The sequence below is a fragment of the Plectropomus leopardus genome, chromosome 16, assembly GCF_008729295.1.
Source record: "Plectropomus leopardus isolate mb chromosome 16, YSFRI_Pleo_2.0, whole genome shotgun sequence".
NCBI classification, from domain to species: Eukaryota; Metazoa; Chordata; class Actinopteri; order Perciformes; family Serranidae; genus Plectropomus; species Plectropomus leopardus.
Window position 1 is genome coordinate 19,742,702 of NC_056478.1, and position 17,652 is coordinate 19,760,353.

At 38.7% G+C, this 17,652-nt stretch overlaps 1 protein-coding gene across 2 annotated transcripts in view; it reads right to left on the reverse strand.

Moving 5' to 3' along the window:
* ryr3 (ryanodine receptor 3) overlaps positions 1 to 17,652 on the reverse strand; it is a 142,537-nt gene that overhangs the window by 80,157 nt on the left and 44,728 nt on the right. For both annotated transcript variants that reach the window (XM_042503061.1, XM_042503060.1), the window contains exons 12-27: positions 16,999 to 17,120; positions 16,670 to 16,850; positions 15,785 to 15,920; positions 12,873 to 12,968; positions 12,638 to 12,756; positions 10,947 to 11,080; positions 10,512 to 10,753; positions 8,839 to 9,031; positions 8,129 to 8,345; positions 7,285 to 7,389; positions 3,928 to 4,031; positions 3,365 to 3,448; positions 2,554 to 2,713; positions 2,245 to 2,389; positions 1,453 to 1,658; positions 377 to 551 (exon numbers count right to left, since the gene is read on the reverse strand). In XM_042503061.1, the coding sequence (XP_042358995.1) occupies positions 377 to 551; positions 1,453 to 1,658; positions 2,245 to 2,389; positions 2,554 to 2,713; positions 3,365 to 3,448; positions 3,928 to 4,031; positions 7,285 to 7,389; positions 8,129 to 8,345; positions 8,839 to 9,031; positions 10,512 to 10,753; positions 10,947 to 11,080; positions 12,638 to 12,756; positions 12,873 to 12,968; positions 15,785 to 15,920; positions 16,670 to 16,850; positions 16,999 to 17,120 (2,419 nt within the window). The remainder of the gene's footprint in view (positions 1 to 376; positions 552 to 1,452; positions 1,659 to 2,244; positions 2,390 to 2,553; positions 2,714 to 3,364; positions 3,449 to 3,927; positions 4,032 to 7,284; positions 7,390 to 8,128; positions 8,346 to 8,838; positions 9,032 to 10,511; positions 10,754 to 10,946; positions 11,081 to 12,637; positions 12,757 to 12,872; positions 12,969 to 15,784; positions 15,921 to 16,669; positions 16,851 to 16,998; positions 17,121 to 17,652) is intronic.

Sequence of the window (17,652 nt, forward strand, 5' to 3'; positions counted from 1 at the left end):
CATTTAATTAGTCCACTCTTTCTTTGAAAATCTCATCACTGCACTGTTATGTATGTAAACTGTCGACAAAGCAGAATGTGTCACACATCAGCTATAACAATTAATTTGAATCACTTAACTTTATTCCAATGTGACTATCTGTCTTGTCCTAAAGGATGCTTCATTTACAGAGTAATGGGCCAATGCCACAATGGACCTCATTAAATTGCAACATCATTAGCATATTCTGCTGTTTTATTTTTTTTGTTGTTGTTTGTTTTGCCTCATGCCAAATGCCAAACAAATCCTGTCCAACCTCTAGAGATACTGTGAATGAAACACACAGAGAATAAATGAATGAATTAACACTAAAGTTCACTGGATTATGGAAACCTACCGTCCTCGGTCTCAAAATCAGTGAAGCAAAGCTCAGAGCCCTTGCTGGTGATCAAGAGCTCTCCATTCAGGGTGAAAATCATGGATTTGTCCTCCATGTTGATCATGCAACCAACCACATCACCCTTTTTCCAAGGTTGTCCAAAGTAGCGGCTGCCTACATGCATACGTCGACCCTTAAGAAAAAGACAAAGCTTAAAGTTTTTGCAACATGCTAACATAACTTTCATGATCAAACTGATCCTACTGTACAAGTTTCCAAAAAATTATGGAACCAATAATATTATCTTGATAACTCAATAAAAGATTTTTTTTGTCAAGGAAGCATAAAAATTGGCCATTAATGTCTGTTTTGGAATAAATAACGTTTTTTCTCCACCAAGATCTAAAATCTATCTCATATTAAACTGATCATAATCAGTATTGTGCGCTCCGCAAACTTTTAAAGTAAATAAAAATTGTAATTATTTCCTTTAAACAGGGTTTCCACACAATTTTACTAATGCATCTTCACAACCTTTCCATAATTTTTTCATGACATTTTCCCTCATTTCCATAACCTTTTTTTAGACAGCAAATGGGTAGGCGTAGGAACATGCACTTCCCAGGCGTTTACAGATAAGCAAACTGCTAAAGCTTGCTATCTTTACTCGCAAGGTTGACATTCCTGCTGCCAACCAGCTGTATATGCCTATAGACCAGACTGGCACATACCGTACTTCAAGGCCACGCCTCTTTTGGGGGGATAGAAAAACAAAGATCCAATAAATGGTCACACAGCGCAGTAATAGATTTTATATAGCGGATTTTGAATAAGAGTCGTCATGTTTTGAGTATTTTATGAATATAATTAAAACAATAGCCGAAAAAAAATGTATATTCAAAACTTTTCTAAAACTTTCTACATTAAACCATTTCCAGGCCTGTAAAATTGATTTCCTACTTTTATAATTTTCCAGGCATTTCATGACCCTGGAAATTCTGTTTAAACATTGTGATGCGGCAGGGATGGAGAAAAAAATGATGGCTCCTGCTAAAGGAAAATACTACAACGTGTCATAAACAGAGCTGGTTTACCCTGTATCCATCGAAGACGAAGGCCTGGTCATCCGTTCCTAGTTCCACATCGGGCCTGCAGCCTGGTCTGGCCCAGCCAACTTTCATATCTCCTCCACTCAGGGCCTCAAACTCAAAGTACCACTTTCCCGTCTTCACTGCATATGTCTGCTCCACGCGGAAGAAGCGGATGGTCTCGATGCTTTGATCATCTACCACATGGACGACTAGGCACAGGGAGAGTCAGGAAATAATGATGTTTTTACTTTATAGGTACACTAAATGTTAACTGACACCAACAGGATATGTACTTAATTTTAGGCAACATTAAAATCATCATCATAATTACACAATTATAGGTAATCTGACTAAAATGATTGGCTATGCCACTAAATATGAATATATGTAATGCAGTTAGTATAATACTATATCAATTAATGCATACAATATCCAAAGAAAGATCCTGATGTAGAATAGATTTCAACTGTACAAAACCAGAAAACATATAGCTGCTGGCTGCACATGTAATATGCAAATGCAAAATGTAATACTAGTTTAATAATAATGTAACATCAGCTACTGTTTCCATAGTTGTTTTAACAAAAACATCACCGAGCGAAAATATCCTACTAAGTATACTATGTTTGAAACTGGAAATGCATGTTTTGTAAGATTGTGCACATCACCACTCCAAAAACCTCAACTGGAAAACACTGAATCTCCTGAACATGTGAAATAATTATATACACGTTTCACTGGCCCAACAGGAGGAAAGAGGGTTTTGTGTAAGCTGTCTCAGCAACATGTTCTCACCTTCCTGGTCTGGGGGGTCGATGTCGTATCCATATCCAACCATGGTCCTGATGGCCTCTCTCAGACTGTCTCTGTTGGACTTCTTTGTGCGCTCATCAAGTAAAGCATATGGCACCAGGCGAGGATTACGCCTGCTCTTCAAATCCTGGCACAAACAAGAAAAATATCTTAATACATTACGGAAAATATGCAAGTAGGAGAAAGACAAGCATATAAATAACAATGCCTCAACAAAAATACACTCAAATATAAAGACCAGACTAGCATACTGCCAGTTCCTTTCTAAATGGCGAGAATAATGACTTTTACCTGCTGGATGCCATAGGTCCATCCTTGTTTAATTCTGTCTTTGGCCCACACGTTGTGTGCATTTTCGGCCAGTTTATCAACTAGAACCTCCTGACCTGCAGTCAGTTTCACGTCAGAGAGATCCAGTGGCGCAGGCTTATAACCATTAGACATCACATAGCTGCAGTGGGAAAAAGATTACAAGAAGTAAAAGCACTTTAGCATTTAATCAAAATCATGTTCCTATTTCCCTAGAGATATAAAACTGATAATATTATGTCCTATCGAATCTTTTTTTCCCCCTATCTTTAGTAACAAGACCAATAACCAACAATCACATAACAGCTTGAACACAGGGCAAGGGAATAACATTTCAGAACAAGTTTCTCAATAAATACAAAGTAAATTACTAAAATAAAGCAATGACTTTATGTGATGTTTGGCAGTCTACGATGTGGACAGTGGCAAAAATAATTAAATCATCTAATTACATTGATGCTTGAATATAGTAACAATCAAAAAGCCCGAAAAACTATGCGAAATTAGACTGCCAGTTTAATTATTAGTGTCATTTAGAGTGGGAAGACTACAATCAAAGTAAACAGCAATGTCTTTGTTACCTAAATCAAACCTTTTCCCGAACCTTCTTTCTTACAAAAATGTGCAACTGTTATCAATGTTAGTAAATCTACCAATAATGCTGCGACAGGGATGTCCCAAAACTTATAGATTCCTTCAATAGGATGATGTAACACAAACCAAAATGCATCAGATTTGTTTCTTGATATTCATGAGGCTGTGATAAAAGAAAGAAAAGAAACTGCTAACTCACTCTTTGGGAAGTTTGATTTTCTTCAGATCGTCCTCGGCATGAACATTGACCTGGGCAACATGACATCCAAGAGCCAACAGGGTCCTGAGGATCAAACAAACATTTAAAACAGAAGAACCACAGCTGATATTGATACCCAAGCCTCATTACACTTTATAAGATAAATTTGTTTTAACCTTACACCAGCCCAAGCCATTGAGAGACTGCTACATTTTCAACACAGCTCATTAGCTATTGATAAATCTCAGTCGATCAATAGTTACACTGTGAATAGTGGCTGGATATGGCTGTGTGGATACATGGCAGTTATTGAGCATTTGGCTTGGCCTTATTGAGGCAAGCCAAATGTTTTTACAGTAAGATGACTCAGTAGTTGGCTCAAATAAGCTTTGGACCCAAGATTTCTGAAAAAATCAATACTTGAATTCACTCAGGAGATGCAAGTCATTAAAGGCACTCCTTTAATCTGAGCCCTAATCTGCTCTCGCTCCAGCATTCAGCAAGAAGCAGAGGCAATTGTATGAATAAGTAATTGGATTATTTAGCAAACTGCCCGGCCTTACTTAAGTGTTTCACTAGACATCTGCACGTTGTAGTTCCTTTCAGTTTCAGGCAGCTTGCCGAAATCCACAAGGCAAGGGTGCTGCCTCTTGTTGTCATCACGAACCTGAGGAGAGAGCAGTCAGTGTCATTATTAAATGTTTCATGTCACAGTAATAAATGTGGATTATTTTTCTCTTTCTTTTGGTCTTTGAGCCCGTCTGTCGATAATTGCAACACACCCCAAAGGAAAATATGACTAACCGTGGCTTAGTATTCAGAGAATTAAAATACCTAGACTGCCACCTAATTTATCTGCAGTGGACGTTGACTGATGCAATTTTTTTCCACTTGAACTAATTCAGGCCTCAGGTGTTATTTTTTTAATGAAGCAGAGATAAGCCTGAATCAGCTCAGAGAAGAGTCACAGCAGGCTCAGCTGTCTGTGATCCAGTCAATTTAGACGAGTTTTCTGCTGCGCACAGACTCTCAATAAGTGACTCTTTCTCTGGTGATCTTGTGTTAGTCAAAGGTTAAACGGTAAGTTTGGAATTTTTCAACCAGAACCCTATTTTCCCATGTTTGTGCATAAATGATGAATGAGATTAACGGTTTTTAAACTGGTCCAGTTTTGAGCGGGAGCAAAGCAGCCAGCAGAGGTGAAAATGCCCAAATGTAACCACTCTGAGTATGTTCATGCTGTCAATTTACATCCACTAGAAGCGCTTTTGGGTTTTTTTTTCTGACATATTCCGATTATTAGTCAGACAAATAGACCTTTTTGTTAAAGAGTCAGATACCAATTTGTTAAACCAGAAACGGCCCAAAAATCGCCATCACCATTCCCACCAGACTCTATTTAATGAACAGTAATTTAAGCGTGTATACAGCCATCTTATTTTCACATATATCTGGATGAATTAAGAGTTCATCTAAACCAAACCAGAGTTGGTGATCGTTTCAACAGTGGAAAGATGAACCAAGACAGTTTTTGTAAGTTGTATTTTGTTTCTGTTGAATGAACTGTATTTCACAATGATGAAATTGTTGTTAAATAAAATAGAGTCTGGTGGGTTTGGTGATAATGATTTCAAGGCTGCTTCTAGTTTAAGAAAGGATCTTACTCTTTAACAGAAAGGTTTATCTTTGTAGGGGTCCTTTCCTAAAGTTTTGAGACACCTAGAATAATAATAAGAACTTGTCTTTGCAAAAAAAAAGCACTTTTGCTGGCCACAAATTGATGGTGCAAACAAGTTTACATTCCAGCCTTACATTCCAGTTTTGCCACTGTCTTGCTCAAATTTGGACCGATTTCAAAAATTTCAAAAATAATTCATTAGTCACTTAGACACAAAAACATGGGAAAATAGGATCCAGGTTGAAAAATACACTTTAAATAGACCTGGAGAGCACAACATGTGTAAGCATTACGAAGTAAGGCCAAGCACTCTGTTACAAAACAATGAAGCTGTATCCAACTTTATTATCATCCTGCCTGCCAAGTATCTGCTGCTTGTCCAAAGAGGCTTCTTTCTTGAAGTTTAGTGCAATGTCATGTTTAGCTCACTGAGGCTCGTTACTGCAAAATTAAATACCAAGCAGCTGTTTGGACCTAAATGTTGTCCTCAATAAACTGTAAGACCTGAGTAACCCCCCTGAGTGGAGCTTTCTCCCAGTTTTAATTAATGTGGATGTCAAACGCTTAGAAGGTGAGACACTCATTAAGTTTGTTAAACGGCTTCTGTGGCGACGGCCTCAGAGGGAAATGATTCTGTGATAACCACTACAGTACAAAAGAGGCGGTGTGTGGGATCTGACTTCAAACAGAGTGGAGCCAGCAGTGAGCTGGAAGAGTGAGGAACAGTAAAATAATGGGGATGCAGAGAGGGGATGAAAATGTTAAGATGTTGTAAAGGCTGACTGCAGGTAACCACTTCACCAAAAACCCCATGTTTAAGCATCCAACTGAAAAATTAAAAATTAAATTAATCTATTAAAAAACAACCAACAAACAAAGAACCAACTAGAACAAACTAACTAGATCTTTCACAAACAATACGTTTCTTGCATGATATTTAAAAAAAACATCTGAAATTTGATACCCAAAAAAGGCGGGGGAAAACTATATAAAAATGCATAAGTGCTGATGATGACATAAATCATATGGAGAAATGAGATAGCAACCTAACCGACACATATATTGCCAAGTATATATTAAACCCGTTCCAACATTTTACTTGAGTATTCAATCCATTAAGAAACATTCAACAAATAAGCTTAAATTAAAATCGGAGAAGAATCTGGACATGTCATCTGGGAACATGTGTACAGCGCAGTCTGCATCCACCAGATCAGGCCCTCAGAAGAACAGTGTTGGTGGTATTTGATTAGATATTTTATTACCTCCAGGTTAAAAAGTTGAACACAAAAGGCTCTATGGTGAAGGAAATGTGGCTGGCTGATCATTTCCATATATTTTGGAGCTCATGGTATGATGAATGATCCCTTACTGTATGAACTGGCATGTATTTCCATCAGTATCATGTCTAGTTTAGTGCATAGATGACTGTTTGTTGTACTATGTTTTTTGTTATATTTCTATTCTTCTGTAAAAGATAAAGTATACATCTAAAAATACAAAATCAATCAATCAATTCATTAATCTTGACAATAAAAAACAATTTGCAGAGCAAATATTAGACAAATAATCTAGTTAGATTAACAATTTACTTACTTAATTTCATCATCACCTTTTTCCATCTTTTCTCCAACTTTTACTTGCTAGAACGGAGCATTTTTTGGAGTTATGCTTGCTACAACACCTCGTCCACTGTCAACAGTGCTAAACAGTATCTTACAGCATCAAACACAGCTACTTTTGGATCCGCAAGGACATCATTTCCAGGTGAAAACTGGTTTAAACCAAACCAATAGAGACCGGGTACTTTTGATAAAACTTTCGGAGATCAAGAGTCTTTCTTTACATGCCTCCTTCCTCTCTCTCTTTACCTGGCCTGAAGGCATGTGAATTCCCCAAAATGAAGATTTAATGTTCTTGACTGTCAGCAAAACTGATCTAATTCATCCAAAAAACGTATAATTCGCTTTTAATACTCAATTGCACTATGTTAATTCTTTTTTACTGTTGCTTAATAAAGGAGTTAATGCTTGTCTCTGATTTTCTGTAGTTGTTTACTAAAAGGCTGAAGCAGCAGCCCGACTGCCGTCACGTACTTTAAAAGGACAGAAATATTAGAGTTAATGAGCCATTAACATGCATTTCACTGGAGAATGCTCAAGTTCACCCTTGTCAGCCACCCTTTCCAAATATACCCAGGGTGTTTTTGTGTGCTGAATGTGATGATGGATAGCAGATTTACCTTGCCATAGGTCCAGCCCAGTTCGATCTTGTTCATCCCCCACAGTTCGTGGATGTTTTCTGCCAGCTTGTCCCGGACGTTGTCCAGGTGAGGGGGGAGAACAATCTGCAGGGAGAGAAGGGGAACAGATGGTACAGTTGGATAATAAAAAGAAGCCAATGGGCCAACAAATGAAAACTGTTGTCATTTTTTTTCCTGACTATGCAATTGTTAAGATTCCTGTGGATTGTAGAAACTTAAACATCATTTTAGCTTTGTCACGCTGAGTTATCAGGTATGCATTTATTTTGCAACTGTGCTTCAGGGCCACTGTAAAACTGAATATATTATAACATGTGTGTGGAACTGAGAAAAAACTCTGAATTAATCTCATATGAGAGACTCCTAAAACTCAGTAAGGTTTCAAAAACATATAAAATGTATACTCTTTCAAAACAATCCTTAAAAAGATTGGCTATTGTGTGAAAAAAATTAAATATTTAAGGTGTTTTTGAATTCATTATCTGCTGACAAAAACCTTGTATAATGTAAGTTCAATTTCAATTCAGAAAGAGGATTTTCTTTATAACACAGCAAGTATTAAGTCATATTAGTACAAAAATTCTCTATGATCTGACTTATAACCCAAAATAAATACTCTGTTATAATCACATTTAATTAAATGTGATACGTGTATTGAATATGTTCTACAATGGTTTTTATGTTTTAAATAATTAATGTTAAAGTATTATTGTATTACTTCATTCATTTTTAGAATAAAATTCAAAATATTATTTAGCTGTCTTCACCATATCTCTAATTTACTGATGAAACAGCAATACATTTCTGATTGTACGATGCTCACCTGGCTGGTGTCAACAGGAGTGGGGATGAAGGAGGCCTGAGAGAGGAACTTGGTGGTTCCCAGCAAGTCACGGACCCCTTCATGGTCCCTCTTGTACTCCTTCACAGGCTCTACATGCATCTTCTCTTTGGGCAATAGCGCCTCATAGCACGGCGAGTAACCAGCAGGTGGCAGGAACTTGAAATCTCCATGGCGTCCACCCAACAGGAAACGGACCCTGAGATGAGTAGTTACGTAAGATTACCAGACAATATACAATAATATTTTGACTCTTAACTTTACCATGAATATTTTAAAAGTTTCTTCCTACTTTTTTATTTGATTAATTTTGAAACCTACAGTTTCCTGGTGAAATACAATTCAGCAAACAGCACTCCAGTACTCTGCCATTATATAACACCAGTACTGCAGTCTGTCTGCCTTCTCACAAATCTTTTTGCCACAAATTCATTGTGTACTTTGTTATATAAGTTTTAAGTTGTGGCTTTCATGTAGAGATGTTTTCTTTGAGGGGCTTTTTGTTGGACCCTGACAGGAGGCCAATTCAGTAGATTTTCAATTTAAAATCACATGACTGCTTTATATATAAAGCAGCCATAGGCTGACAAGCTGTAATTAGATCTCAACAGTGCCAGCAAAGGAAAAAGAAACAGGCCATTCTACAGAGATCGCTCCGTCATCATTTCCCAATTAAAAATGCAGAGCCTTACTTGACACCTGCAGAGAAGCTCACGACCGGAAAGAAGAATCCTTCAGTGTTGAAGTCCTCAAACATGCCCTGGACAGGCTGCCCGTTGATCCTGAAGGACATGCTGGGAGCGCCCAAATCCAGACAGCAGCTGACCACATCGTCTGAGTTCAGCAGGTGCTGGTTAATGGAGGCCACGGCCCTTGGGATTCGGCCTAGACAACATTGGGCGAGACAGAGAGGGAGGATGGATGGCTGTTAGAGCAGCAAAGTCATTGCAAATGTAGGGCAGGATGATGGGCGAGTAAGGGGGAGCAGAGAGGTGGAGAGATGGGTGATGAGTGCTTTAAAAGGGATAACATGAAATGGATGAGGTGAAGTGATGGGTCTTTTAGTAGCTTTGGAAGGGAGATATGTGTGAATCTTTTAGGATGAGAGCAGAGAAGAGGGCCATTCAAGGACTTGGGAGTCTAAAGCACAAAGCCAACTGTTGGCTAAACGAATACAAACTAGTGACAGCTTATTTTCTTGTTATGTAGGTGGAGAACATACCTGCATATCTGCATGTGTATTAACGTCCTTAGGGAAGGTCTAAGGTGGAGATTTTATGGAGGAATTTTATATCACTGTCAGCGCTGTGACTTTGTCCTTTACTATGTGGATAAAAAGTGCAACCTAGAGAGTGGACAGCAGGCTGCTGCATAATTCACGTAAAGTTCTGTCGAGGGAAATTCCTTCTAATCCACGACTTTCATTTTCATTTCACACTATAAATGAGTTGAGTACTTCACTGCAATGGTGGCAATTATAAATATTCTAGTTTATATAACAGACAAATAATCCAAGTCATAACAAACAGAACATTTTTTTTTTTAATTTGGTTGTATTTGCTGGTTTGCTACATAAAAAAAATTGAAAAGGGCCAATTTAGATTTGTTAAACCCTATTTTAGTCGCTCTTGACAAGTTTATGGGAAAAAGCATCATATGTTTTTTTTGGTTTTTTTTGGTTTAAAAGTATAGGGTTTGCCCTAGGTTTTTAGAGGGCTTAAGTGAAAATAACATCATACGATCATTTGACTGTTGGTGACATCATACTGCAGACATTTGCATAAAGTTTAGTGGATGTTGGAGTGAGGAAACGACCACTTAAAGACTTATAAAGCAGATAGAGACATCTTAAGCCATAAATCATAAAATTCACTACAGGGACATTGATTTTTTTTAAGAAAACAAAACATATACATTCAAATATAAAAAGGGAAGGAGACAACTTTGCTGAATTAGACTCAATAAAAAAATGCTATGACGCTGATACTACAGTGCACCACGCTCTTGCCTTTGGAAAAGTTCCAATCCAGAGAGAGTTACAGTGAGACAGCATCAACATAACCTTAGAAACTCACTACAACTGAACTCCTACTCCTGTAGCAAGCAGCATCATGCTTGCTGCACACCTACTGACTGCCTGCACACACCACTGTTGGCCTGTCCTGTGCATTGGCTTGTCTACATACTCTGTTGTTTTGCTGTTTTTACATTCATGTGGAAGGGTAGTGCAAAAACATTTAGGTGCTTCACCTAAGCAGTAAAATGGCTGGGGTTCAACACTCAATAGCTATCAATTTCAATCACCCTCAATTAAGACAAGCCATTGGTGCTGGTTTTATATGAGGGCCTTATATAACATACCTACCTGACCACAGATGAAGTCCATCAAAGCTGTAAGAGTACAGGTCATCCCCAACACCGTTGCCACCCCATCCCTCTCCTCCTCCGGGGTACGGAGCGTAGCCTGTGGTGTTGGCCCAGCCTACCCTCAGGTGGGTTGGCTCACCGGTTACAAAGTGATCCACCTGGTCGATCACCAGCTCAAAATACCATTTCTTATACTGAGCAGAACCATCAGCCACACCGAGGAAGATGTTGGGCCTCATGCTGGAGGTAATAAGAGAGGAAGAGGCTAGATGATGCAAAGCATGATAAAAAGTCAAACACTTGTTAATCTGTGAATATAAATCACTGAAGTGCACTTTGTTGAACCGCAAAAGCCACACTGTCAGATTTACTTATTCAAATGTATTCACAAGTCGATGAATAAAACCATAAAGAGGCTTTTCTCATTCTTTACCTCTGAACATCATTGACCAGTCGAGTCTGAAGCAGAAGGTCCCTCTTGGGAAGCAGGTTGTCACAGATCAGATTCTGATTGGCTCTCACTGCCACCCCATTACAAACACAAAGGGAACACAGGACATCCAGAATCTAAAGGAAAGAAAAAGCAGAAATAACACAGTCAGTCATTTTTTATTGATCTCATTTGTTTTTATAAAATTGTTGCCAAACTTCTCATCTCGCTAAGATGAGAATGCACACTTTGATTTATAGTTTAATGATCGGTTGTTCTCAGCAAGCTGCAATGCTTGCAACATATACACACTGTAAAAGGGCCCTAAAGTCAACAGGCCATAGACTTCCACCTGCCACTCACGGCATGACAGCTGTTGTTTACGAGGATGCCCTTTCATGCCTGGTACAATTTAGAGAGTAAATATTGGGAGACTGTGACATTTGAACACTGCACGTTAAACACATGGTAGGAATGTTATCAATCACAAGAATGTTGTTTGATTGGAGTCCTCAGGACAAAGATTTAAATACACATCTCAGCGTTCTAACATTTTGACTTGTTTAGCAGGCATATTGAACTTATAATGTCTTTACTTTTGTTGTTGACACCCAGTGGAGACAGAAAAAAAGGAATTTGGAGGCTGAGGTAAGTGCTGCCTTCAAATGGAAGTATGGTTACCATATGGGAAGCAATGTAAGCAATATGCTTGGCATTAAAGTGGTTAAGTTGGCGAGCATCGCTGCTCGCCAATAGCAACATGGACCCTAATGTCAGTGTTTAGAAGCAAGTGAGCGGGTCGGGTAATGCAGGAAATGCAAATGGATAATGACAAAGTAAAACTGTTGGGAATAACAATATTTTCCTTGTAAATTTAGGAAGAATAAATCTAACATTAACACTCATGTCCTTCACTATTTCTGAAACTTCAGTAAATATGTCACAACTTGTTAACTCAAAGCCTCAAAACACTTCCACTAACGAGGTTGTGTTCTTTTGGACTCCTCTCATGAACACAGTAAACACCAAAAACACCACCCCATTTAAAGGCAGCAAAAGATTATGCCTGCTACCACTCAAACAGGATTTAAAAAATGAAATGAAACATATTTGCATGTAAAAAATATCTGAAATAACCAGGGCCACAAGTAGCTTTGAAAGAGATATTTGCATTTTAAATCTTGTTACTTTATCTCTTAATTTAGCGAGGTGTGAAGTTGCATTTAATGCTAACAGCAAGACAAAATTTCGCCTTCATCAGTTAATGCTAACTTACTAAATGTCAGCATGTTACCATATCAAATGTAAACTAAACATGGTAACAAGCTAAAAAACATTATCATTTATCTTATCTTATCTTATCTTATCTTAAACTAGCATACTAGAGTTTTCAATTAAACATTATATTACTGTTAAAACACTTGGAAACAGTGTGTCAACATGCTAACATTTGCATCCAGCTCAAAGTACAGCTGAAACGAGATAGCTAGGTATGAAATCAGTCAAAATTAACATTTAAAATTATTATCACTGGAGGTTGCAAAATTGCGTCTCCATTTTTTCAGACTTTCAACAATCTGTTGTTTATAAAAGTCCCAAATGAGCAGTTACATATGGGGTCATAAGCCAATCACCACTCAGTCTACAACACCCTTAACTGATTTTTGGGCTACTGCATTTTTATTTCTGCCCACCTTGTGGTTGCGTCCATGCTTGTAGAGCAGAGAGATTATGGATTTAATGTGACCTCTCTGAATGATGTGCAGAGCCTCTGGACTTTCTACCAAGATACAGTGGAGGACTTCCAGGATCCCTGAGAGGTCAGACAAAAATATTATAATCAAAATATCAGAACAACTGTATGTTAGATAGACTGTGTCTTAGCTACTGTATAAGGGTTTTGGGCTTTATCCAATTTTCCCACAATACCTGATGAAGATTCCAGTCTCTCCAGTTTGCTAACCAACCAGTCCAAGTTGCGGGAAAACTGGGTGCAGTTGTTCCTGTTCCCACGAATCAGTGCGGCTAAACAAAAGACAAAGTTTCCACAAGGTTTAATGAAATTACATACAAGGTTTAGTAAAGACATACATTCAATTGATCCAAGCAGCTGACTTGTAGATGAGTGGATGTTGGAGACAGTATGAATGGCTAGCCATGAAAAATAGTCCACCATCCTCCCGTTAACATAAAGTCACTGTGTGACATCCTGGGTCCAGAAGTAGATATTAAAATTCATTAAATCCGACACCAGACACCTGCTATTATGAATTCTATCTGATATAAAAAACATGGGAAAGACTTTGAAGTCAGTCGTCTATGTTCTATAAAAAGTTGAGGTGTATTCCCTTGTGCCCTTTCCCTGCCACCGTGGTGACATTAAGAAGTCTCCTTATTACTTTACTGTCTCATTTTTCACCATTAGGATTCAGGGACACCAGACCGATAATGCCTGTGAAACAATTTAACAGCACTCTGTGCCAAAGGAATACTGATGGGTGTCTAATCTCTTTTAATTCTGTCTTTTCAGGAAAGCTATCGTTCAGTATGAACACATGGATGGAGCCACACCATGAGGCAAGGGCTAGGGTGCTCACTGTGAATGATGTGCATGTGAAATTAAAAGTCAGAGATAGAGTGGAGAACCTGAGGCTACACAGACTCTAGACTTCCAATAATGGTTACATTAGCATACACTATGCTATGTGATATAGAAAGAAACTACTAATTACACCAATTAAGTAGGACAGACTGATCTTTTAGTAATATTAATACTGGCAACATTTCAATGAAAAGAAACAATTGTGAACAGGTTTGTGAGTTCAATCTAGCGTCAACAGTCCCATCTAACAAAAAATATTTTGTCACGTTTTGTGGACAGAATGAATTCCAGTCACTTACTCAATTAAAATTACAGTTTGTAAAGAGGTCGATCTGACCCTGGAGCAACAAAGCTACTGATTTACCACAATAGATGAATTTGATTTTGGCCTACCATTATTAAACGAACATAAACGACTGCAATATTGATGTCTAAAATGTGTGCTCTACACCTAAAAATCTCTGCTGCATTCAAATCAAGTGCCTGCTAAACTAACAGCCAGCCTCCTCTTTCAGGAAGCTGTCATGCAACAGCACATGCGCCCTGCAACCGTAGCCTGTAAAGAAAACTCTACTGAATGCTGCCGCCGCAGACTGGCAAAACAAATTTAGATGTCGCTTCCAGGGCAAGTGATGTTAAGCAAGAACAAATCATAGGCAAAGAGAGCATGAGGCTCATATCCGCACCACAAACATAGACAACTAACTTATTCAACCCCTTGAAAAAAGACCAAATTCTACGGTATGATTGAATATATGAAGGCCAAGAAGAATAACATTGCTCATGTTACTTCACTGAATCCCTGCCCCTGTCCGGCATCAACTCAGACATTTATAACAGTCACACTGTGATGTGTCCATATTACCTCCGAAGACAAGACTCATATAACCACTGCAATCGTATTTCATTTAGCCTAAGATTTATGTCCAATAAAGACTGTATTCATTTTGCTGCATTACAGTATGTAATGGCATATTTATTTCAATTTTGCTTCTTGGAGATGCACTGAATTCAGGGTGAAGAAACATACCAGAAGTCTTATTTTGATGCAAAGATTTGTTAATTAGCAGAGTGAGGCCCAATGTGAAAATAACAACTGTGTTCTGCCGATTTAATCTTGGGTAAAAGTTTTGTTAAAATATTATTTACATTTTCCTTCTGGGAGATGCACTGTGAATAAGAACCAGTCTTATTTTAATGCACAGATTTGCACATCAGAAGGAATGTAGCGCAATATGGAAGTAAAAGCAGTGATCTTTATATTGTAATGTGACAATGCAATAAAAACTTTTTGTGCCTTAAGTCAATGAAAACATTTGATAAATAATCGTGTTGTCGATATTGGTCAAATAATCATAATTTTGGCCATAATCGTGCAGTCCTACTGGACAGTTACACTGATAACTGTGCATGTTCCTTTAGGATAGACAGAGTTACTACGGAGAGGAGAGGAGGTCAGGACAAATACAATTTATCATGCAAAACTCTTTTCACCAGACTGCCTTTGCATCCTTGGGGGTGACCTTTCTGTGGGCAAGGCTGGAGCGTACTCAAAGGAGTGTATTTGTGGGTTTTGAGTGTGTGTGTGTTTAATGCGTGTGCATGTGGGAGCACATGCTGGGGAGGTGATGAATATAAGGGCAGTCAAGGTGAGCCGAGGGGAAGCTGTTGATGGGAAAGCTCCGATGACAGCAAAACAAACAACCCAAGAAAAAGTTGGCCAAAACAAAACTTTTCAGGGTCACAGCTTAAGCATTCATGACTCAATGCAGGCCTCGAGAGAACGGGATAATGCCAGCACCTGTGATGACTGGCATTTTGTTAATGATGCAATCATTTCTTCAAATATGCAGCTAAATGCTTCATAATGTGCCCACACTGATCTCAGAGAGGGATGTGACCTAAATGAAAGGCAGGACAGACTATCGAAAAATACAGGGGGCACTCCGTCTTCGTTTCTTTCCACTCTCTTGTCACAAATAGTTACATATAAATGTCATGTAAAGGCTGTCACCAGCTGTGAATTCACATGTGGTGTAGGGGAAAACAAGGGAGGGAGTTTATGGAGGATAAAGGGAGGAAGGAGGCGAGATAAAAAGTGTAGAGTGTGAAGTGTGAAGGAGAGGAGGAGGATTCGGTGAAGACATAGTGGGAAGATTAACACTGCATTTCTACCCAGGGTCAACAGCTGACAGAAGATGTGGATATTTCATGTGAATCATCACTCAGACCCGCTTACCCAAGAGTTCATAGAGGAGGTTGAGAATATCCTTCCACGCTGCTCCTGCCTCCTCTCCAGCCACCTCGCCAAAGTGGGCAGCGCTGTTGTAAAGGTTCATACGGTCGATGCATTTGGACAGGAGGGCCAGCATGCCCTAGAAGAAAAGCAGGATTATTGCAATCAATAGTTTGTGATTCATGTAATAACACAGTGAGAAAAAGATGTAAAATACTTCTTTTAAATTTGTAAAAACAATAGATTTTTTAAGATCACAACTTATTAATTATAATCACATTCACGAGTTGTCAAAGGTCACAGTGACCTTTAACAAACAAAATCAAATCAGTTCGTCTTTAAGTTCAAGTTCATGTTTGTGCCAAATTGGAAGAAATCCCATAAAAAGAGCCTTTATTACCCAAGGGATAAAATTTTCTTGCGCATAAAGAAAGCCACAAATACACAATACTGTCACAATAAACTGTTTTTAATCTAGCTAGGGAAAAGTCCTATGTAATAAAAATATTTTTCAGGGGAAATTGTGGGTTAGATTTTAGGGTGCCAATCATGTGCCGCATCAACTCTGGTCAAGGATATTTGTTGAATGTCATTTTCTACCGCTTAACTTATTTCCTGCCATTTTTCTTTCCATTAAAATCTCTGATAGTGAAGGGATTTTTTTGCCCATCAAAAGCATTACCAAACTAAAGTTATTTAGAAGACTGAATAATATAAATTGTCTTAACTGTCATTTTGATATCTCTGTTGATAACCAAAGCTGCTCCAGTGGGTAAAATAAGTAATCTTCAGTTAACCACAGTCAAATTATTCACAAATAGCAACATTACAATCATCATTTTGCTGAGCTTCTTAATCAGTTGATGGCTCGACATCGTCCACTCTCACCTCCTCTTTGAAGAGGTCTTGACGTTTGATGAGTGAACGAAGCAGACACTGTTTCTCCTCGTGCTCCAGCTCTGAATCGGGCTGTTTGAAGTATTCGATCAAATCATTCAACGTCTGCAGCACCTCTTCAACATACCCCGCCACTGCTGTGGATTCGCCCTCCCCGATGTTGTCCAAAGCCCTGGGAGAAAGACAGAGGAGACCAAGAGAAGAATCAAGCTGTAAAACTTGAAATAAACCCAGAAATAATTAACATATGAGGGTGTTTTGTCATTTCTCGTGACAGAGAAGAAAGATGACAGTGTTTGTGAATAACCCCTTGTCATTACTTGATAAAGTTGGCGAAGAGGAACGTGGTGTTGCGAATTATGCGAGCAGCCCGAGACTCCTCATGCTGACAGCGCTGCAGGATGAGCCCATCGTCCATATGACCCTCAGAGTGCAGACAGGCCTGGACAAGAACACACACACACACACAGTAATATGCACTTCATCATAACAATAGGATCAATACCATCAAAATTTTAAGCCAATGAAACATCCAAACATCATAAAATCTCTTTCTGTCCAATTAGACTTGTGAAAATGGATCTGTGTCTGTATTATCTGAGATTCTGATGGATGTTTCAACGGCTATTAGAGTTAATGAAAGATGCATGAATACATAATCACAGGCATATCTCAACATTTGCTCTCTAAAGACGAAGCTGTGAAATTTTAGCGGATACTGTGCAAGCCTCTGATCTAGAAAGTATAATAAAAGCCCAAAAAGTGTGTAATGAAGTGAGAGCCTCCTGCAGCCAGTGGGTTTACGCCACTATAGCTCAGTGAAACCTGAGTCACTGTAATCATACAGCATAATCAAGAGGAGGGAGGAGGTGGGGGTTCTAAGTGTAGACTGACCATCACCTCCAACATATCAGGTGCATTGGCATGCTGCCACAGCTGCAGGGACTGCCTGGCGCCAGCATGAGGTGGCGTTT